This window comes from Microcaecilia unicolor, chromosome 4 (assembly GCF_901765095.1).
Source record: "Microcaecilia unicolor chromosome 4, aMicUni1.1, whole genome shotgun sequence".
Taxonomy (NCBI): Eukaryota; Metazoa; Chordata; class Amphibia; order Gymnophiona; family Siphonopidae; genus Microcaecilia; species Microcaecilia unicolor.
In genome coordinates, this window is record NC_044034.1 from 67415225 (window position 1) to 67438792 (window position 23568).

Consider the following 23568-nt stretch of genomic DNA (forward strand, 5'->3'; position numbering starts at 1 on the left):
GCATAGCGAAGGCGGGACTTGGGCGTGCCTAACAGATGGGCGTCCTCGAGCGATAATGGAAAAAAGAAGGGCGTCCCTGACAAGCACTTGGGCGACTTTACTTGGTCCATTTTTTCTTATGACCAAGCCTCAAAAAGGTGCCCGAACTGACCAGCTGACCACTGGAGGGAATCGGGGATGACCTCCCCTGACTCCCCCAGTGGTGACTAACCCCCTCCCACCCTGAAAAAAACAACTTTAAAAACTTTTTTGCCAGCCTGAAATGTCGTACTCAGGTCCATCGCAGCAGTATGCAGGTCCCTGGGGGGGGGAGGTATGTGTGTGTGTCAGCGGAGGCATAGCGAAAGCGTGGACGTCCTTCTTTCAAATATTTTGGACATCCTGAACTGCCCCCCCCTCCCAGGGCCAAATTTCAAGGGAGTGGAGTGGAGAAGTGGCCTAGTGGTCAGAGCACTGGTCTTGCAATCCAGAGGTGGCTAGTTCAAATCTCACTGCTGCTACTTGTGATCCAAAATCCAAATAAATAAAGGGGGTGTCAGAGGCATAGGAGGCATAGACATCCTTTTCACAGAGGCAAAGCAGGCATGGACATCCTTCTCACATTTAGGACGTCTTCAACTGGCATCGCAGGGACGAAGGCATAGCGAGGGACATCCTCAACTGCTATGCAGGGACGGAGGCGTAGTGAAGGACGTCCTTCACCCATTCTCTTAAAAAAAAAAAAAAAAGACGTCCCTGACGAGCACTTGGTTGTTTTCACCTGGACTTGTATTTTTCTAAGGTTGTAGATGGCAATTTATTTAAGGTTGTAGACAGCTATTATACACGCAGCTTGTCTGCATGTATGAAGCCGTGTTTGGCATGTGCAGAGCAGCCACGCATAATGCTTGGCTGCTCTGCACTGGCTTCCCCTCCTTCATGCATGCCCGTTCCTTTCCGAATCGCTATGGGATCAGTAAGGGAAGGGCTTTTTCCATTCAGTTAGTGCATCAGTTAGTCCACTGCAGTGTGCCCTAGGGTGCCGGTTGGTGTCCTGGCATGTTAGGAGGACCAGTGCAGTACGAATGCTGGCTCCTCCCACGACCAAATGAGTTGGATTTGGTCATTTTTGAGATGGGTGTCCTCGGTTTCGATTATGGCCATCTCTAAGGTTGACCATCTCAAGATTTAGGTCGACCATCTCTAAGGTCGACCTAAATGTTGAGATTTGGGCGTCCTCGACCGTATTATCGAAACGAAAGATGGACGCCCATCTTGTTTCGATAATACAGGTTTTCCTGCTCCTTCGTGGGACGTCCTGCGAGGACGCCCTCAGGAAAACTTGGGCCGTTCGATTATGCCCCTCTTAGTGAATTAGGCCATTTAAGAGAGATTTCAGTTTTGTTGATGCAAAAAGTTGGTTAAGTGGAAATTCTCCAGCAGTGCTACAATATAAAGTATATACACAAAGTTTTGCTGAATAGGGTTTAGTTGGTGTGATGCGGATACTCTTTAGAAGAATTTGCACTGCAAACATGTTGTAAATATTTTGCAAAATACTTCTGTTGATGGAGTTCAAGTTTATTATATATTTGATATACTCCCCTTGAGAAACCTTTCAGGGTGGTTTACAATAATCATACAAATTTAACTTAATAGGCAAAAAGAGGAAAAGAAGTTCATTCTCAGGTGGGACAGGAGGAGAACAGAGTTACTGTAAAGCAGACCGAATGGTCAGCCTCCCGAGACTCTCCCAAACAGACCCCAAGACACAGGTGCAGGGGGAACCTAGTGGGCAAATAATCTAGAAAGAGAAATGTTTCTATTCAAATCTTGAATTTTTCAAAGGACCTCTGTAAATGAAAATGGGGAGGAAGGGCATTCCATAAAATGGGCCTGCAACACTAAAACTCTTGGTTCTGACAGTCAAAACAAATCTATCTGAATGATGGGAAAGACAATACTGTTGGGCATGGGCGTAGCCAGACTTCAACGGTAGGGGGGTCCAGAGCCAAGGTGAGGGGGCACATTTTAACTCCCCCCCCCCCCATTGCCGACACCTCCCCCCCACCCGTCATTGCCGACACCTCCAACAACTTTGACCTCCCCCCCTGCCGATGACCCTCTTGACCCCCCGCCCGCCGTCGCCTACCTTTGCTGGCGGGGGACTCCAACCCCCACCAGCCGAAGTCTTCGTCCTTCGTTTGGTTTCTGACTGAGTCTGACATCCTGCACGTACAACGTGCAGGACGTCAGACTCAGTCAGAAACCAAACGAAGGAAGAAGACTTCGGCTGGCGGGGGTTGGAGTCCCACGCCAGCAAAGGTAGGCGACGGCGGGCGCGGGGTACAACGTGCAGGACGTCAGACTCACAGAAACAGAACGAAGCCTTACGATCTGCTGGGCTTCGTTCTGTTTCTGTGAGTCATGTCGTGCAGGACGTCAGACTCAGTCAGAAACCAAACGAAGGAAGAAGACTTCGGCTGGCGGGAGTTGGGGTCCCCCGCCAGCAAAGGTAGCAGGCGGCGGGAGGGGGGGTTGAGAGGGTTGCCGGCAGGGGGGTCCAGGGCCAAATCTACGGGGGCCCAGGCCCCCGTGGCCCCATAGCAGCTACGCCCCTGCTGTTGGGTAGATCTGAGAATTGTGGATTGAGAGTAGAGGATCTACAAACAGGAGAGGTACAAGGGAGTAAACCTTATACACTATTGATAAGATTTTGAAGGAGATCCTACGAGATGTTGATAGCCAGTGTTCTTCATGCAAGAGAGGGGGGGGGGGGTCACATGATCATATTCCATAGATCCAGACAATAACTTCATAGCCATGTTTTGGACATTTGTAGGTGTTGTAACATCTGTAATTCTTGCATCATATAGAAGACTTGCAATATCCCAACTAGACATTACAAGTGAATAGATTAGGATTTGTAGGGCAGCTTTCATGAATAGAAGACTTACTAAATGAATTATTGTAAGTTGGAAGAAGCAGTGTTGAACAGCACTGGAAATATAGGACCGAAAAATCAGGGTTTGATCAGAGTGCTCCAAGAATCTTTATAGATGTATCTGTATAATGGTATCTTTAATTGTCAAAACATAACATAGAAACATATGCAACTCTTTTTCATCTGTGTGCCTTAGGTGGTTTATTTTATTACAATATATAATAGTTGGTGGGTCAGGATTAGGACTAGTATATATCAGGAAGCCATTGGCACTATCCATCCACATACTCCATGCTTCTCTGGCAGACCAAGGTGGTGCACAAAAACTAAAATTTCAAAAATATGAAGAGTAGAAAGGAACTACAGTATCAAGTAGGAAAGGGATACAAATACATCACACTGTTAATTCAAAAGCCTGCCCCAGGGACACTTCCTACCCAGCCCTCCCCCCCCTTTTTTTTACCCAGTAAACATTTTGTGTGGCTGTGATTTCAGCCACACAAATATAGGGGTCCTTTTACTAAGTGGCAGTAAGCATTAATGCAAGCTTACCAAGTGGGAAAATGCACTACCGGAGGATGCATTCAGGTGTCCCGTGATAGTGTTGGCATCTGCGTATTCTTCCCAGGCGCTAAAGAGTAGGCATGCCCAGTGCTAATTGATTAGTGCAGCTACATTGCTGCACCCTCAGCATGCGTGGAAATCCATGCGCTAGTCATAGCGCAGGCCACCTTTTAGTGCAGCTTACCCATAGGTTGTTAGAGGGACCATATTTTTAACAAGGTTGATTTAGCGCAGTAAAACCTGATTTTAGCTTTGTAAATCTTTTGGTTATCGATTCCTAATTATGTAAATCTCTTTACTTCCCAGTATCGCAGTTCTCTGAAACGTACTATAGTTAAGTAGTATTTATTGATATATTAATTAGTTCCTTCAGCTTAAAACCCTGGATTCTGGGGAAGGTTGCATCTATATTGCTGAAGTGCTGTAACTAGGGATACTATACACTTGCTTTTCTGCTAAACTATTTAAAGTGTTTGTAGAACTTATTCTTTGCTAATACTTTGTAATCCTTCAAAACATAACATGGCTTGCTGCAGTTTATTTGCAAAAGGTCAGGTTTTTTGTGTGTATTTTTTGCAGAGAAAGATCAGCTTGCTACTGCTTTGTTATTCTCTAAAACAAAGTGAAAGATTTATATATGAAAAAGGTCAGTTCCCTTAGCGTATTTTAGCAGAATTCTTGACAAAATGTTTCAGACAGGGTTCAGTCATGTTGTTAAATACAGTATATTCAGAATATTTTCAGCACAGAGAGCACTCAATCTGTTGGAAAGGTAAATAATTCCAGTAATTAAAAAAAAAAAACCCCAGATAACATGGTTTCAGCCCTGAGGGATAGAAATGTCAGCAACATTCTATAAGAATCAATAGAGTTACTTGATTGAGATTCTGGGATGATATACATGCTAATAATCTTCATGTAGGGCATTCATTGAATATAATCAATTTAAAATTTTGTGTATGCCAAAATTTAATATTACATTTTGCACTCTGCTATTGTGTAGCTATTTGTGAGGTTAGCTAATTGCCCTTTTTATTTCTACCTTATCCCCTTAACAAAAACCATCAAGAATAGATTGTTAAGTAAAAGGGGATGAGATTTGATATTCTGCCTTTCTGTGGTTAAAAAGCAGCTTACATATTATATACATGTACTTATTTTGGACCTGGGGTAATGAAGGGTTAAGTGACTTACCCAGAGTTGCAAGGATCTGCAGTAGGAATCAAAACCAAGTTTCCCTGGTTCTCAGGCCACTGCACTAACCATTAGGCTACTCCTCCATTCCATAAGTAATACCTTATGACAGATTCAGATTGATGTGGTTATATGATTATTTTAAAAGAGAGTTGTAGATAGAGCAGGCAGATATGTTGGTTGGACCCTATGAGTTCATGTTTTGGCCAATGGTTAGCTTAATCACGTGTTATTATTTTTAAAATATGCTTTGCCTCCATTCTACCCCAAATCATTATGAGCATTTACATAACCAAACCCAGTTGTCTGCATTAGGGATCCCTAATGGTGTTTGACTTACTACATTTCAGCTTTTTCTTGATTTTACAGGAATGCAGATTCTTTAGGAGAAATGATTCCAGCATTCGAGGGATCTATTTCAAACTCAGCAAGTGAAGAGCTTGCAGAAGCCTGGCCTCTCATAAAAGCCTTGTCTGGCAAGGATATGGTCTACAGTTGTGAATCGTATCCAGAACATACAGAAAGGGAAGACAATTCTTTCAATTCAGAGACTAAAGACAGAGTTACTTTGGAGTCAGACCATGACAAAGATCTTGGTGGATTATTTGTTTCACTTCATTCTCACTCCATAAATTCTGTGGAATCTATTGATTTTCTTGAGGAAAATTCAAGTCCAGATGTTTCATTGACTCTGAACCTATCACCTGTTGAAATCCAATTAAACCAAGAGTGTGAAAACACAGTTATAGACATCAGAAATGGTGATAACAAGGTAAGGTAATTAGCAGTAAACAGGAATTTCAGAGAATCTTTTCCCAGAGACTATTTTCTCTTCATATAGCACTACTACCAAATATTTAATTCAGTTGGTGACTGAAAGAAGCAGTCTTTAGATAACTGTAATTAGTTGTGCAAAGTGCTTAAATCACTTTCTGCTTTATTTCCACTTTTGTGGAAATAACCAAGTGATACACATCTCCAGATCACAAGGATCACAAATGGATCTTGTTTTTAAGATACCCACAGTGCATAATCATGAAATATAGAAATCAACCGCACATTAAGACCACATATGGCCTATCCAGTCTTCCTCCCACCAACTGCTCAGAGCCTGATTAATTTGCATAGTTTTATTGCATCAAAATCCAAATCAAACTTCACCAAACCAGTGTTTATGGTTCTATCAATGTTACCATATACGCTTAATGTATTCTCTTATAGAAGGAGGAAAAAAGCCTCAGAACCCGACGGGTGCTATTATTGTACACACCTCCATCTTTCAATCGTAGGCTTTAAAAAAGAACCTCCAAAAACTTTAATTCAAATGCACTGGTTTTTAAAAATTTTTAAATAAAAGGTCACTTAACGTATACTTTTATTCTACAGAGTCTCCCCAAAGCTGACCACCATTTTCTGGTGCCTTGTCCTGCTGCTTCATGGGGTAATGACCTTTGAAAAAGTGTGGAGGTTGATATTGAACCCTGGAACAATTTTTGAAGGTCATTACTCCCTGAGGCAGCGGGACAAGGCATCGCAAAACAGTGGTCAGCATTGGGGAGACCCTGTAGAATTAAAACACACTTCAAGCAAAAAAGAGGTACAACTACATTCAGAGGTAAAATAGATGCCTGATATCTGCAAAACTACAAAAACAGCACCTCATTGGAGGAACTAACATCAACTGGAACCAGACTATCTAATCAACATTAGATGAGATTACACGTGGAAAGAAAGAAAGGTCCAAAGATTATTCATAAATCCATGGCACACCCAAGAACTAAAGGCAACTTGAATAGGCCTGGATGAACTCCAAAGCACCCCAGGATAGAGAGCTCTGGAGATTGCAAATTAAGGAGTACAAAAATATGATTAGAACAGAAAAACAAAAATACTACTCTCAAAGGATTACTAGCAGCTGCAACTCCTCTCTGGCATTGTTTCAACTAGTTTAAACTAACAAACCCTACACAGATGGAAGAAAATACAAACCTCTCCGCCAATGCCTTTGCTGACCACTTTCAGGCCAAAATGAATAACCTGCTGAACTCTATAAAAATGACCACTCCCACAGAGGAAGGAAAAGCAATGCCTGGAGGACAGCAGACCAGTGGACTGTCACTGGGCCTCCTTCAACACGTTACTTTCAGGAATTCAAATCTATATTGAACAAATTCGTCAAGGGCTCCTGTACCCTCGACCCTTGCAAGGCAGAATTACTTAAAGAAGCTCCTCCATCAATACTAGCACACATCAAAACATATAGTACACTCCTAGAGAGATTGGTGGCATTGTTCTAACTCCACTCAAATGGTGAACCTCTCGATCGAACTTCACTAAATAATTTCCACCCAGTGGCTAATATTCCTACACTTATAAAGATAATGGAGGCAGTAGTGGCTACAATACTCCAGAATTTCTAGATCAGCACGGTCTCCTGGACCACTCACAATTGGGTTTCTGCCCAGGCTATAACATAGAAACATTAATAGCTGGGCTCCTATCTGAATCTCTCTTACTGCTGGAGAAGGACCAGCAGATCTTCATAATGCAGTTGGATCTATCAACTGCATTCGATTTAGTGAACCACACTTTTCTACTTGAGATGCTAGCTGAAGTAGGAATCACAGACGCAGCTCTCAGATGGTTCACATGCTTCCTACAACACAGATCAATCCAAGTAAAATGGTAGCATTCATTATCCCACTCCTGGTCTATGGAATGTGGAGCCCCACAAGGATTGCCCTCATAGTAACATAGTAAATGATGGCAGATAAAGACTTGTACGGTCCATCCAGTCTGCCCAACAAGATGGTATGTGTTACTTTATATGTATACCCGAGTTTGATTTATCCTTGCCTTTCTCAGGGCACAAACCGTAGAAGTCTGCCCAGTACTGTTCTTGTACTAAGTTCTGAAGCTAACGTCAAAGCCCCTTAAAATTTACACTCCAGCCTATCCCTATCTATTCAGTCACGATCAGGGCATAGACCATAGAAGTCTGCCCAGCTCCCGTTTTGTTTCCCAATTACTGGTGTCGCCACCCAATCTCCGCTAAGATTCCAAGGAACCATTCCTTCTAAAATGGATTCCTTTGTGTTTATCCCATGCATGTTTGAATTCCATTACCGTTTTCATCTCCACCACCTCCCGCAGGAGGGCATTCCATATTAGTCCTGAGTCTGCCCCCCTTCAACCTCAATTCATGTCCTCTAGTCCTACTGCCTTCCCATCTCCGAAAAAGGTTCATTTGCAGATTAATACCTTTCAAATATTTAAACGTCTTGTCTTTAACTTCTACACAAGAAGTAGCACATATGAGTTTATCTTGTTGGGCAGACTAGATGGACCGTGCATGTCTTTTTCTGCCGTCATCTACTATGTCACTGTGTTACCTGAGAGACATAGGGGAAGTGCTGGAACCATATAGGATCAAATTTTTTTTGTATGCGGATGACATCATTCTTCTCTTCCCTTGGACTGATCTATATTCTGCTTATGAGCTGATAGATGATGTTTTCAACTCACTTTTTTCCTGGTTCTTTGAGAGAAGTTTAAAGATAAACTCAAATAAGACCAATATTCTGTGGTTAGAGAAGGACTCCCATATCTCACCAACACTCTTGCGCAGTCTAGCAGGATCCATGATTACCTTAAAACAAGCAATAAAATTTCTAGAGGTTTGGATAGACTCTTGCCTTACCATGGCCACTCAAATAAACTCCATTATATGCAAATGCTTCTACAAACTGAAGCTACCCTACCACATCAAACATTTCCTGGAAACAAAACATTTCCAGATAATGATCCAAGCACTAGTCTTAATGCTCACTGACATGTATCTAGGCATCCAAGATAAATTACTAAGGAAGCTTCAGATAATCCAAAATGCTGCATGCATATTAATAGTAGGAGGATACTGGGTCGATCACTCCATCCCTGATTAAAGTGCACTGGCTTCCCTGCAAGGCAAAGGTTGAATTTAAACTATTTACCTTAATCTTCAAGTGCTTTACGGAATAGCCCCATACTACCTACAAATGTTCATGCAAGTAACTGATACCAGACTGGTATCCTCAACAAACAAGTCTGTCACCTTTAAAGAACATCCAATACAACACTGATAGGCAAGAGTGCAGAACTATGGGAGCGGGTTACCAATAAAGATCAAATGGATCCCAAACTATCTGAGCTTCCGTAGAAATTTACAAACTTGGCTTTTCCATAAATACTATGGGGCCACAAATTAACCCATCCTAGTGACTGTACAACTCCCTGATTCACTCCAAGGGGCTATAAGGGGAGTCGAGCAAGAGCCGCAGACATATATATAAACAAAAGATCTGGTCATTCCATTAATCTGTTACTTCTATTTGGCTACCAAGTGCTACGTTGTTCACTCACACACACACAAATTGTAACAATATTTCCCTTTGTTTAATGTAACAGTATTCTCTTGTTTCAATGTAACGGTTCTTAAGGTTTTGTGAGTTTCAACTGTTCAACCTCTTTCTGAATCTGACTTTGTTCTCCGCCTAGAGCTTAAAGTTTAGGCGGACTATAAATTCCAAAATTAAATTTAATTAAAACTGGCAAGAAAAACACCAGTCTCTGTGATAGTGCTGAGGAAAATACACATTTAATTATTGTAATGTAAATATTTAGGGGTCCTTTTACGAAGCTGTGTTAGGTGTTAACGCACACCTAGCACAGCAGCTAAAGCATCACTCGTTAGTTTTGGGATGTGTGCGCGCTAACCACATGGTAAATATTTTTTGGGATTCTTTTTATTTGTGGGTGTTCTTGAGCCAACCAGTTAGGGCATCGGCATTACCACACGCTAACTGGTTAGCTCAGGAGCACTTACTGCTTACAAAATAGATGCTGGTAAATGCTCCTGCAGTAACAAAATGGCCACATTCTAATAGCAGTAGAGGATATCAAAAAGTACAAAATGTTACAGCAGGTTGTAACGGGTAAGTCTCATATGTGCTCAACGGCTGGTGTCACTTCACTCCCTCAGTGAACCTCTTGCCGTGTACATATTATAATCATTGACTTTTACCCCCAACCTACCAATACTTGAATTTTTCACTCTTTATTCATAACATTATATAAACATTTTCAAGCAGGTGTGCTCACAAACCCCGACAGGTAGCCTGTTTCGCAATACTTGCTTTGTCAAGGGGGAGCCCTTCACCACATCTGTCAAAGTACAAGCAAATATGCCTTAAAATCATATAAACATGACGTACTTCTAACTACATTTTGTACTTTTTGATATCCTCTACTGCATACATTGTTTTGAATTTATATTTTAGTAGAGAAGTGCCCTTAAATTTTGACACATTCTAATAGCAGCATTTAGCTCACAGCCTTTAATGAAATAGCAAATTGGGGTTTTTTACAGCCTCAGTAACAAATGGCTTTAGCACGGAGGAATGATCCTTATAAGGGCACACTGTGGCCATTTGTTACCACAGCTTAGTAAAAGTATCCCTTAGTAATATGAAGTTTTATATTTATGCACTTGCATGCTTTTACGGGGCAATTCTTAGACTGGTTGTTGCTGTCTGCAAGCTAATTTTCAAAGACAAACAGCTCTTTGAAATTCAAGTGATAGCACACAGCAAAAGTGACTTTGGAAATTGTTTTACCCATGGAAATGATTTTGGTGGAGGTGGTGATCAGGATTTGTAGCAGTAATAACTGTGCAAAAGCTTACATAGTGGTTGATTTTCAAAGCAGGCAGCCCATCTAACTCTCAAATAGGCCAATACTGAAGATTTTCCATTTGCTTCTATTCTACTGAGATGAACATGAAAAACAGCAAAGTTTAGCTGCAAATTATATTGCAAAATACTTTTAACTATATGTCATTGAAGTGTAGTAAATCATTTTGTGAAAATGATCTGCAAAGCCAATTTCTCACATATTTTTGCTGCATGCTAATAGTTAATGAGCTGTTTTGTATGATTTTGCATTGCAGGAGCAATTAAATAAGAATTGTTATGTGGAAACTTATGCACAAAACTGTGTTAACTGTGTTCATACATTTGGCAAATGGTGCCTTTTATGCTGAAATGCTAAATATTGTGTGCTGTCACAGATAAATGTTAGTGTTTTAGCATGCACTTTAATGCATATTAGTACATTATCTTCAAAGTTCTCAATTTGACCTGGCATCCCTTGTACCTAAATGAATAAGTTTAGTTGAAAACATGGGTAGGGCTGGAGTCATTCCTCAGGTAGGGAGAGAAAACAAGATTTAGCTGCCTACGCCAGCCAGCCAAATGGAAAGTATAAATCTTGTCAGCCAATTTTTAGCCTCAGAAATTTAGGACTGTTCTTAGCTGCATAGTGTTGCAGCAGAAAATATATTTAGAAGCTAAGTTGTGTCCATTTGGAGGCCTTATGAATATCAGCCTTATGAAGGGCAATTCAATAACCTAGGTACCCACATTTATGCACCCATTGTGTACATAAATGTCTAGAATACTAGTGCTTATCCATGAAAGTGCCAGCAGGGCAATTAAGTGCTGTTCTGCAAATATGCACTTAACTTACAAACGTATGTGGCACATATTTGCAAGAGAGGTGGATACATGAGTGAAGCATGGACGGGACAAGGGCAGAGCTCCCATTTACAGGCACAAGTTACAGAATATAGTAAGTTATGTGTGTCCCTCCTGCATCAGATCTATTGGTGTAACTGCGGATGCCTAAATATTAGGCACACTGTTATCTGGTTATGCTAGTATTCTGTAATGGAATCTGAACAGCCTGGTGTCTCTATAGAATAGACTCCTACCATGCGTCCTCTGGTGCTTAAATGGAGGCATCCAGTTGTAGAATTACCTTCATAGTCTTTTGGTTGATGTGGACTGTAAAATACAAATACATTACAGAAGCACTAGAGTAGGGGTTACACTTCTACTAACAGTTCTCTTGAAGTAGTATTGGTGAGTTTACCCTTCTAAAAAGATCCTCCTCTAAATTTCTCTGTTGATGCTCACAGTATTTTCAGTTATTAGACTCTGTTCTTTCATGCTTTTTGAGTGCAGATTAAGTGACCAATGCATATATGTAACTATTGTTGCACTAATTTCTTTTAGGATTCTTAGAAAGTTTTGCACCAGAAAGCCTTCTGCTGCCATATATCATCTTTGCGATTGATTATGGGACAAATATGACTGACCTTCACTGCATTATGATGCAGCAAAAACAACTGAAAGAAACTGGCAGCCTTTATGCAGTTGCATCTGAGCCATAACAGCTATACACTACAGTCCCAAGGAGGAACTTTAGAGAAGATAGAAGACGCTTTTTTTGTGCTTGCATCTTTTCCATCAGCAAGCTTCTGTTCTCCTCAGATGTCTGAAAAGCTTCAGAATTGAACTTGAAGCTAAGAATATTATGTAAATATACAACAAACAGAATGTTGTCTGTGCATTAGACTGGTCAGTAGAATATAGCAACAGAAGACAGAAGCTGTAGTCAGCGGTTTGCCAAGTACATCATTAGCTAGACTAAGCATAAGATGTATTTTACTGGACTTATAACCACGAAAAAGATTTCTTAACAATTTTATTTATGTGACGGTCATCATCAGTTGATGAGATGAGGCTTTTCTGTACAGTAAATCTCTTTAAGGCAGAACTTGGAAACCAAGAAAATTTCCTGGTACATAAATGATGTGTTTAAAAAAAGTATTTCTGGCCAGTTCATTTCACACCACAGTGCAGGAGATTTGAGTTCAGATTCCCCATCTGTTAAGCTCAGTTGGGAAGAAAGGTGTTGTGCTACTGAGGAATACCAAGGGAGCACTGCTTACTAGCCCTCACACTGTGTGTGGTTCTCTAGAGCCACTTGAGCATTCTGCTTGGGGGGAGGGGGAGGAGTGGGCAAGGAAATCAAAGATGGAGTGCACATACAATGAAATTGGTAAAAACACACATTGAGTTTGAAAATGAGTCCAATTGGATAGGGGTTCCGGAGAAATAAACATCAAAGATGGGCCAGTGCATTTCTGTTGGAAAAGGAGTTCTAGTTCTGTAGCATATAAACTTAAGAGTGAAATGTAGCTGTTAGAGAATAGAGTAAGGCAGTGGAATTACCTATTCTTTCAAATCTCCAAACTGCCCCTAGCCTTGCAGGTGCCCCACAACCCAGCCTGCTCTCAAAGCACAAAAACTACCCAGCTGTAATTGCCTCACCACCCTCATATACTGCCCCTACACCCAAAAACTAGCCCCACAACTTCCGCACCATTCTTCAAACAGCCCCATCCATTTAAACTGCCCCACTCCCAAAACCTAATCCCCTACGACTACCCATACATGATACAAACTGCCCCCACTCCCTTTAACTTGCTGCCTCACAATTGCCACCCACAGACACAACAAATGCTCAGCACACACCCAGTACAGAGATATACAAGCAGTCAAGATACATGCAGACCTCACAGATATACACATAGGGAATGTACATTATTCACTAGCCCTCTATTTCATTTTCTTTGTTAATTCTACAATGAAAACTACTTCAAGAATCATACAGTTTTTTTATTGGTTGCTTTGTAACATCTATTGCCATGGGCAGAGCCAGACCAAGTTATGGACAACTTAAGTTTGCACAAGGTTAGAATTGCAAACTGGCCTTTTTCAAAGGTCATCAAATTTATATTAATATCCAGAAGGTAGAAGAATGGGTAATACATCTGGATATTTTTCTGAGTTTAAAACTTCTATCTGCAGTTCTCTAGTTCCACCCCACCCTCTACTAACTTTGTGAGTGAGCCTGCCTTGCCTGCTTCCATTGTAATTAGCAGCAGAAACTGTAAGGGCGTGATCTACAAAGCTTACCATGCTAGGAATATCTGGTTTTGACCAGTTCAACCCAGTTTAGTGTGCACATTATTCAGCAAATAATGCACAAAGGGGTCCTGCGTGGTTTTTACTGTTCACGGTAGCAGCCAGCGAGAATCGTATGCAAATATATTCCTACAAGCTGATATTAAAATGAGCATCCTGAGTGATGCACTGCTGTTTCTGAGCAATGCACAGGAAGGACAGCCTCCCTTTAACGAGCAAATTTTTACGGGAGGTCATGAGATGTCGTAGCATGGCGGTGGCTTCTCGGTGGAGCAGTCTGCTGTCATATTATTTACACGTGTGTGTCCCGCACATAACAGCACTGTGAAGAAGTTGTCTAGAACCAAAAAGCACGTTGTGTAGGCGCACCCATGGCACCTGCAGTTTTGAAAAGAAAGCTACACATGGCTTTCATACATGTGCCTATAAGTAATCCCTGGGGCATGAAAGTTGGCATGGAACCCCACTAAAAGAAACTTCAACACCCCAGGTGATTTATTGCTTATGTGTGTATGAAAGCCATGTGAAGCATGGAATCTGTGGAGGTACATCCATAGCACAGGCTGTTCTGGGCATATGAATACTGTCAACACTTAGCAAGTAACTGTCCTTCACGTGTGCTGTTTAGCGGGTGACTGTTCTACACATGCGCTGGTGCTTTTCTTACTGAACAGCTCATTTGCATGCGATTTCCTTCAAGCATTGCTTGCTATGTCAAACTTGTTAACTTTTACCAGGTGAGGTTTTGTGGAGGCTTTTGTGCATCCTTGTCTAAGTAGGGTCCAGCCAATTGGAAGACAGTGGGAGAGGAGGCCTGGAAAGCAGCTTTAGTTACAAAAAGGGAGGAGATTATCTGGAATGAAGATTCTGGCCTACAGAAGTGATGTTTCTGCATGTAGTAGGGTGCAGAAGAGAAATGGGTCCAGCAGTGTACATAACAGTAATGTTGTGATTAAGGAATTGCACTTTTCAAATTGCCTGCCTGCTCCTCTCATTTCAGAAAGGGAGGAAGTATCTGTGCTTTAGAAATTAAATTTCTACGTGGGGGGGGGGGGGGGGGGGAGAAGTAATGATCCCTCTCCAAAAAATGCTCCAATATATTTCAATAGGAGAAGCAGTCCCAACAACTGCGGTATACATACACTGATTCAGTATAACTTGATTAAGGAATTGCACTTTTCAAACTGCCTTCCCCTCTCCTTTCTTTTCCTCATCACAGACACACAGAAAGCACACACAGACATGCAAGCATGCACACACACCAACACACAAACACCTACATGCACACACATACGCATTTACGTGCAGAGAGGTTGGAAAGAATTCCATGAGCCATGCTCTGAATGCTTTCCCGGCTTGTTGATAACTTCATTTTAATGTTTAAAACAATAGTAACATAGTAAGTGACGACAGAAAAGACCTGTACGGTCCATCGAGTCTGCCCAACAAGATAAACTCATATGTGCTACTTTAAAGGTATACAAGACCTTGATTTGTATCTGCCATTTTCAGGGCACAGACCGTAGAAATCTGCCCAGCACTAGCCCTGCCTCCTAACCACCGGTGCTGCCACCCAATCTCTGCTAAGCTTCTGAGGATCCATTTCTTCTGAACAGGATTCCTTTATGTTTATCCCACGTTTTTTTGAATTCCGTTACTGTTTTCATCTCCACCACCTCCCTCGGGAGGGCATTCCAAGTATCCACCACTCTCTCTGTGAAAAAATACTTCCTGACATTTTTCTTGAGTCTGCCCCCCTTCAACCTCATTTCATGTCCTCTAGTTCTATCGCCTTCCCATCTCCAGAAAAGGTTTGTTTGCGGATTAATACCTTTCAAATATTTGAACGTCTGTATCATATCACCCCTGTTTCTCCTTTCCTCCAGGGTATACATGTTCAGGTCAGCAAGTCTCTCCTCATACGTCTTGTAACGCAAATCCCATACCATTCTTGTAGCTTTTCTTTGCACCGCTTCAATTCTTTTTACATCCTTAGCAAGATACGGCCTCCAAAACTGAACACAATACTCCAGGTGGGGCCTCACCAATGACTTGTATGGGGCATCAACACCTCCTTTCTTCTGCTGGTCACACCTCTATACAGCCTAGCAACCTTCTGGCTATGGCCACCGCCTTGTCACACTGTTTCGTCGCCTTCAGGTCCTCAGATACTATCACCACAAGATTCCTCTCCCACCTGTACATATCAGACTCTCACCATCTAACACATACGTCTCCCGTGGATTTCTACTCCCTAAGTGCATCACTTTTCATTTCTTTTTCAAAGTGATGCACAGTTTAATAGTATTAAAACTGTACCATTAATTCCTGAAATTGGGAAGTAGAATCATATTACAAAAAATAAGATGACTTCTTTATAGCTCTCTGAAAGCCCCAACTAAACAGACTGTGTGAGTAGAGACAACCCCCACCCCCCAGCCCGCTCAGCATTTTGACTTGTCATTATGTTGCCCTTCTCATGAAAAATTCTAATAAACAAAACCAAAAAGGTATATAAAGAATATATTTTAGAGGGTTTAGAAAATACGGTGCATTTTTATTTAAATATAAAGACTGTTCTGTGATGTTTATAGCTTGGGTTGTTAAATTTTAAAAGAAAACATAATAAAAGTGAAATATAAATTGACAATGATGGCTAGATAGGTATTAAACTAAATCAGTGTCAGTTGAATAGTTAAAGGCTTCACAATTGATTTAAAAATATATTTAATCCAGACATCCATTGCTAGAAGTGTTGCTTCTTCAGATTATAAAGGGATATAGCCCTCTGTGACCGCCCTACCACCTGCAAAGCATCATGTTTATATAAATGTATTTCTGGTCAATTTTCAGTCTGTGACTCACCGCTGCAGGCAAAAATAGCCCCAGATATTCAGTACTGGGCTATGTCCAGGCCCTGGCCCTGGCCCTGAATAACTGGGACTAATTCACCTTTTGCTGACCACCAGGTCTTATGCGGTCCCAGCCGATATTATGTTTGTTTATTAAAATGCTTGATAACCCGCCATTATTGAGAACATAGCATATTACAATAAAACTCTTAGAAAAGAATGCCAAATAACAGAGGACAGATAAAGACTAGTCACACAGCACAATTTAGCGCCCACGACCCACAATTAACTTTCCGTATTCCACATCCCAATCATTGAAACAAATCAGAACCCCCCCCCCCCCCCCCAAAAAAAAAAAAAAAAAGTTTTGGAAGAACTCAAAGTTAACGAAACAAAGAAAGCTAGTTCAAAAAAAGAAAGTGTGCTTTTAGGAGAGCCTTAAATTTAGGGAAAAATTGTTCAGACCTAAGATATGGAGGTAAATTATTCCAAAGAAATTATGATAAAAAGTAGAACTGTGGGTAGACTCATAATGAGAGAGTCTTGAAGAGGGGAGAACCAAGCAATGTGAATAGAGAATGCAACAGACGAGATGGTGTATAAGGAATTATAACAGAGGAAAGACAAGATGGCGAGCCGAGATGTAAAACCTTGTGAGTTAAACATAGAACCTTAAACTAACATCTAAATTGAACAGGTAACCAGTAAAGATGAATGAGAGGATGAAATGATCCCAATGCTTTGCTACATGATCCCAGTGCTTTGTTTTACATAAAAATCTTGCAGCAGAATTATGGAGGGTTTGGAGATGATGAAGGAGATAGGAAGAAATTCAACAATAGATAATGTTAGTCAATTCGAGAAATGACAAAAGTGTGAATAAGGGTATGAAGAGTGGGAAAATCCAAAAATTGACTGACAGAACGGATTCAGAGAATCCAGTAAATAACCTGAGATACTTGATCAAAAGCCAGTTTTGAACCAAAGAGAACACAAGGGCCTAAGTAATGGAATCTGGCCAGTTCCCGATCTCTTCTCTCTCCCTCCCTTCAAATCTCTAGAAGGAACAGGCCTTCCTCCCTCCCAGAACATCCTACTCCCCCCCCCCCCCCCCCGAATACTCTCTCTCCGTCCTGGAACATCACCAACACCTCACCCCTGGAGTCACCTGAGCCTACCTGCCTAGTCCCTAAGGGTCTAGTGGAGGAACGGGCAGGAATGCCCCGCACTCACACCTGCCTGTCACGGCTGTGCTTTCAAAATGGCTGCCATGACCTTTCCTGCCCACTTAAATCACTTTGAATATTGAGTGATCGAATTGTAAAATTGCTAGGGCATGGCACAGTCTTCTTCAGTTACTGATGTTTGTTTAGTACACTTTAACGAATTGCTACATTATCATATATGTACACCAACACTATTAATATGTTTTCTATTGGGATTTACACTATGTACTGTAATACAGCTCTTATTCAGCAACTAGTTTTATCATGAGGAGAAATTAAAGAAAATAACTTGATTATTTTTATCTAGTTATTGAAGAATTGTATTTAACTCTTTTAAATTTGGTCTCATTGATATTTCTTATGGCAAGTAATATTGTATATAAATGTAGAATACACATACCTGTAACACATTTAACTTAGCTGCCTGATTGTATTATAGACTTCATTAAGGTGATTTTATGTAAATAGCATTCTTGGGAAATTTGTTGTTGTTTTAAATTGTGTTTGTGTATCAAATTGTTTAAGTTTGTGATTTGCAGGCCATGGAGTTATTACATAGCAGCATAACATTAAATATATTCAAATGAATAGGAATGAAAGGATTAATATAATCTTTTATTTCCAACCTCGTCATCTAGATTCTCCCTGATTTTTCCATTTCTCAAGTGCCCGATCTAAAGGAATGTTTTCAGACTAACATAGTTACTTATGTATGAAGATTTCAAGTCAACTGATAAGAGTGAATAATAGGAACTTAATTTAAAAGCATATATTGTACCTTTTCATTAACTGCCATGAACAAAGTGGAGTCATCCAGTTTGAGACTGAAAAAGGGAGCTGTGTTGAATAGCTGTTTGGGAAGATGAGGCAAAGAAAACATGGGATTCAAAGCGGCAGCAGAAGCTGTCCAGAAGGCTGGTGGTTTAGGCAATAATGAGCATACAACTAAGATAATCCTGTAATTGGGTGCATGCAGTTACACTGGCCTTGCACAAGTTAAGTGCACTATGCACTATTCTGTTAGATAGCACAGAAGTGCTACAGTGCGTAACTGTAAAGGTTGTACACATGGGAGTGGCATCAGTGTATCTCCAACTTACACCTGCAACTTGTAGACTACTGTAAGTTACATGCATTGCATGATGCTGTTAGGCCAGCGAACGACCTGATGTAAATGATCACACCTAAATTTAGCCTTTCCAATGCGAGTTTACGCTAGTTTTCTATAACTGAATAGGGGCACCCAGATGACATTATAGGATAGGTGCCCTGTTAGAGAATTGCCCCCTTAGGGCCAGGCAGGCTGTGAACTATGAAGTGCATTTTCAGCCACTTTACAATATACTTGGCCCTAATCATTTTTGGGGGTTGAGGGGGAGGGGTTACATTTTTATGGATTAAATTAACAGCTTGAAACTACAAACCAGTAATTCTGTTAACACAAATCAGATTTGAACAAGATTCACAACAGCAACAAAGAATATTCCAACCAATATTCAGCCGGTGGCAGTCAACAATTTTTAAAATGCTGAATGTGGCCAGCTAAATTAGCCCCAGATATTCAGTGTCAGGCTATGCCTGGTCCCCAGGGCTAATTTGACCGATGCTGGCCACAGGGCCTATGTGGTTATGGACCGATATTTGGCCAGGAACCACATAAGATGGTTATGCGGGTCCTGGCTGAATATCGACCAGGACTCATAACCCTTTTCTCCTTATTAAAGTCCCCCCAATCCTCCTCCTTCCTTCTCACCTCCCCTATCTCATCTCCATTCAGAACCCCCCACCCCCTCCTTGAACATACCCCCACCTCCCTCCTGTGGTCTAGGTAAATCCCGTGGGCTTATCTGATATCCTGAGTGGTCCGTGGAGTCATCAGGGGCAGGAGCAAAACCCCCTCGCGCTTGTCCTTTGCAGCTTCCCTAAGAAAACAGCTGTTGTGACCTCTCACCTGCGTAAATAATTTTGAATATTGGGACCAGTATCTCTTATGGTGCTTCCAGACGATGATCACACAAATGCCAGATAAAGGGTTTTTTAATTTTATACCTTTATTACCCCACCCATTCGCCCTTTTGTTGTAACAAAGTCAAACCAAATTCAGTAGTGTTCCTTAACATTCTGTATTATTACTGAGACCTTTCCAGTTAGTAATTCAAGATTCAACTACGTGCTTGCATCATACATATACTTTGAGACAATTGGACCATTTTGCTTATTTACAAGTGAAACATTATATGCGATCTTTGGAAGTATACCAAATAACAGAGCTGGTGAAAGAGACTTTTATACTAACAGAGGTGGGAGAATCCAATATTTCCTTATCTTATACAGTGCTGCAGGCCAAACAACTTTTGCAAGCCTTAACCCATTGGGCACTTAAATGAATGCTACCCTGCCAGGACAGGACTGCCAGCATGTAGCGATCCTCTGGGTCAACTACCACTGTCTCCACCATAAAAGGGAAACCCTTACCAGTCAGTATAGCTACCTCAGCTCGTCTTCCTGTGGAAGAAGCTGTAATAACCTCCTTAATCCAATCTCTTTAATTTTTAATTTTATTCAGCATTGAGCCAAGTTTTCTGGAAATATGCCCGGTGCACTTTCCTCCTCAATTCAGTTAAGATCTTTTGAGCAGAGATCCAATACCTGATACATTCCAGATGATCATTCTTGCATTAGGCATCCCACACCCATGGATATATGCATTTCCCATAATATACCATCCTAATGATCCTAAGTAAGTGCTGGATGTGCAGCCTTCTTCCAGCACTGTAATCTCTGAGCACCCAGTAGACTTTAATATAAATCAGAATTTCTTCATGGTTCCTTTACATCTGCTAACTGTTCCTTCCTCAAACCCTACCCCTCTCCCCTCTATCCCAAACCTCCCCTCAATCCAGACCAATCCCATACATACTCCAATCCCTGTGCATCTTGTTCTACTTCTGCTGTCCCCCCCCCCCCCCCCTTCATTCTCCCTTTTTCCAGCCCAATACATGACACATTCCTAGCACACTACAATCTCCACAATCATTCAGTCGGTCATCTTGACACAAGGACACCCCGCAGTTACTTGCCATATTAAATGCACATTCAAAGAAAAGCAGAATCTGTCCACACATGTCTCTTGCATTTTGGAACTGCCTCCCCCTTTACCTCTGCACAGAACTTTCATTTAGTAATAGTAAATGACGGCAGATAAAGACCTGTACGGCCCATCCAGTCTGCCCAACAAGATAAAGCAGGGCTTAAGGCCTGGCTTTTTACCCAAGCATTTGGTCCTACCAGGGAGTAGCCACTGCTGTCCTGTACGCTATTTATTTATTAATGATCTCATTTGTACCCCACAGTTTTCCAACAGCGTCAGGCTCAATGTGGCTTACAACGCACCACAGAGGCAGACGCCAATGTAGTAAAGTAAAGCTAATACAGCAGAAAACCTATTATCCATTATTCTCCAGTTCCTCCCCCTCTTCCACAGCCTATGTACTGTTCCTCTTTTTACTCTACCCTATCTGAGCATGGTATGTGTGTAAATTCCTTTCCTATCAATATATTGTAGCTCTTTTCCTTTCCTATGCATTTTTAAAACGTTTTGTACACTGCTGCAATCTGCGAGTTAGTCTTAGCAGTATAGCAAATTTTAATGAACTATCAATAATGGACACAGTGATCTGTGACTTGTCATTTCAGGCTCCCTCTACACCTAAAGACTGGAGGGTGGCCCCTATCATGCAATTTTCAAAAGGATTCCAGGGGATACCCAAATAACTATAGACTGAAAACCTGATGACATTGCTGAGTAAAATAGTAGAAGCTATTGTTAAGTGAGGGATAAATGTGTTTTAATGAGAAAGAGCAAGCATGGATTTAGCAAAGGGACATTGTGCCTTACTAATCTATTCAAATTCTTTGAAGATGTGACTAAGTATGAGTCAGTGGATTTGGTGGTGGTCAAAACAACAACACCAACAAAAAGTTATGAATTATTTGGTAAGGAATGGAGAATAAATCAGAGGATATCATAATGCCTCTGTATAGATTCATGGTGCAGCTGCCCTTTGAGTATTGTGTGCAGTTGTAGTCATCCAAGGATATAGTGAGAAGAGCAACCAAAATGATAAAGGAGATGGAACAACACTCTAAGGGGTATGTTTACTATGGTACGTTAGCAATTTTAATGCACCTGTAAATTTAAGGCACATTAGACGCTAACGTGCCTATACATTTCTATAGGCGCATTAGCATTTAACGTGCGTAAACCATGTATGTGCATTAAAAATGCTAAAGTGCCTATGGCACCGCTTAGTAAACATAGGTGTTAATGTACAATGAAAAGCTAAACCGTTTAGCACTCTTCAGCTTGGAGAAAAAAAATAACTGAGGGAAGCTATATGAGGTTATAAAATAGTGAGTGGAATGGAGCAGATATATTGAAAACTATTTTTCCAAGGAGTAGGAGAAGGAGCACCACAAAACTAATTGATAGCAGATTTAAGACATTAGAGAGAGTATTTTTTACTCAGAACACTTTTTTTTTCTTTTTTTGCTAGAGGATATCATCTAGCATAGCTGGATTTAAGCTGTTTGGACAAACTCTTGAAAGAAAAGTCCATGCATAAACAATTATTAGCCAGACAGACTTCAGCAAAGCCACCACTTAACCCTGGGAATGAGTGACAAATAGATGTGAGTTTTGAGATCTGCTGGGTACTTTTGAAAGATCCATATTGGTCCCTATTGGTAGCAGGATGCTGGATTCAGTAAACATTTGGTTTCACACATAGTAACATAGTAAATGACGGCAGACAAAGACCTGCATGGTCCATCCAGTCTGCCCAACAAGACAAACTCATATGTGCTACTTTTTGTGTATACTCTACTTTGATTTGTACCTGTCCTCTTCAGGGCACAGACCGTATAAGTCTGCCCAGCACTATCCTCGCCTCCCACCACTGGCTGGCTCTGCCACCCAATCTCGGCTAAGCTCCTTAGGATCCATTCCTTCTGAATAGGATTCCTTTATGTTTATCCCACGTGTGTTTGAATTCTGTTACCGTTTTCATTTCCACCACCTCCCGCGGGAGGGCATTCCAAGCACTACATGGTATAACTCATATTCTTATGGCTATACCTCTGGTCAGATGCAGAGGAAGACAGTTTAAAAAATATATTCAAAGACTCCTGCTTACATTATTAACAAACACAAAAAATGAGGCCACGTTATTTTAGTGTGGATATTCTGATTAAACAAAAGAACGCTAAAGTGTGGTGGATGTGTGAAATGGCCTCCCGGTGGAGGTCATGGAGATGAGGACTGTATCAGAATTTAAGAAAGTGTAGGACAGGTACGTGGGATCCCTTAGGAAAGGAAGAGTTAGTGGTTATTGAGGATGGGCCTTTTGGCCCTTATCTGCCGTCATGTTTCTGTGTTTCTAAAACAGTGACTTAAATTCGAATACGAATAAGCTGGGGCTCTACTGTGCTAAATCCGCCTGACATAAACACTTGTTCTCTGATTTCACATTGCTTCTTTTATTATTTATGTTAAAGCTCAATGCCCATTATTTATATTCAATATTCGTTTTGGACAAATGTTTTTTTCATTATTCATATTAGGCCGAATGATAAAATATGCTATTCGGTACAGCTCTAATAATAACCTCTACAAATGATTTTCTTATTAAAATCATTCCCCCTGTAGTGTTTAAACTTATACACAGATATGTAGTGCCAGCCAATACCCAAATACTGGTAGTGAACAGAAGTATAAGCCACCTGCCAGAACGTATCCTGGTATGACCTATATTCAGAGCCAATATGGAGGTAAGCATTCTGGTAAGTTAGGATAGCTAGTTTACTTCTCTGGATACTGGTGCGGAGGAGTAGCCTAATGGTTAGTGCAGTAACCTGAGAACGGGGGAACCAGGTTCAAT

The 23568-nt window shown here is 41.1% G+C and overlaps 1 protein-coding gene across 1 annotated transcript in view; it reads left to right on the plus strand.

Annotated features, from left to right (window-relative positions):
• The window catches only part of TNFRSF19 (TNF receptor superfamily member 19), a 98748-nt gene extending 84157 nt beyond the window's left edge, over nt 1-14591 (plus strand). Inside the window, exons 9-10 of the mRNA XM_030200311.1 lie at nt 5051-5453; nt 11794-14591. Of these exons, the coding sequence (XP_030056171.1) occupies nt 5051-5453; nt 11794-11802 (412 nt within the window). The 3' untranslated portion in view covers nt 11803-14591. The remainder of the gene's footprint in view (nt 1-5050; nt 5454-11793) is intronic.
• Nucleotides 14592-23568: the final 8977 nt, after the last annotated feature.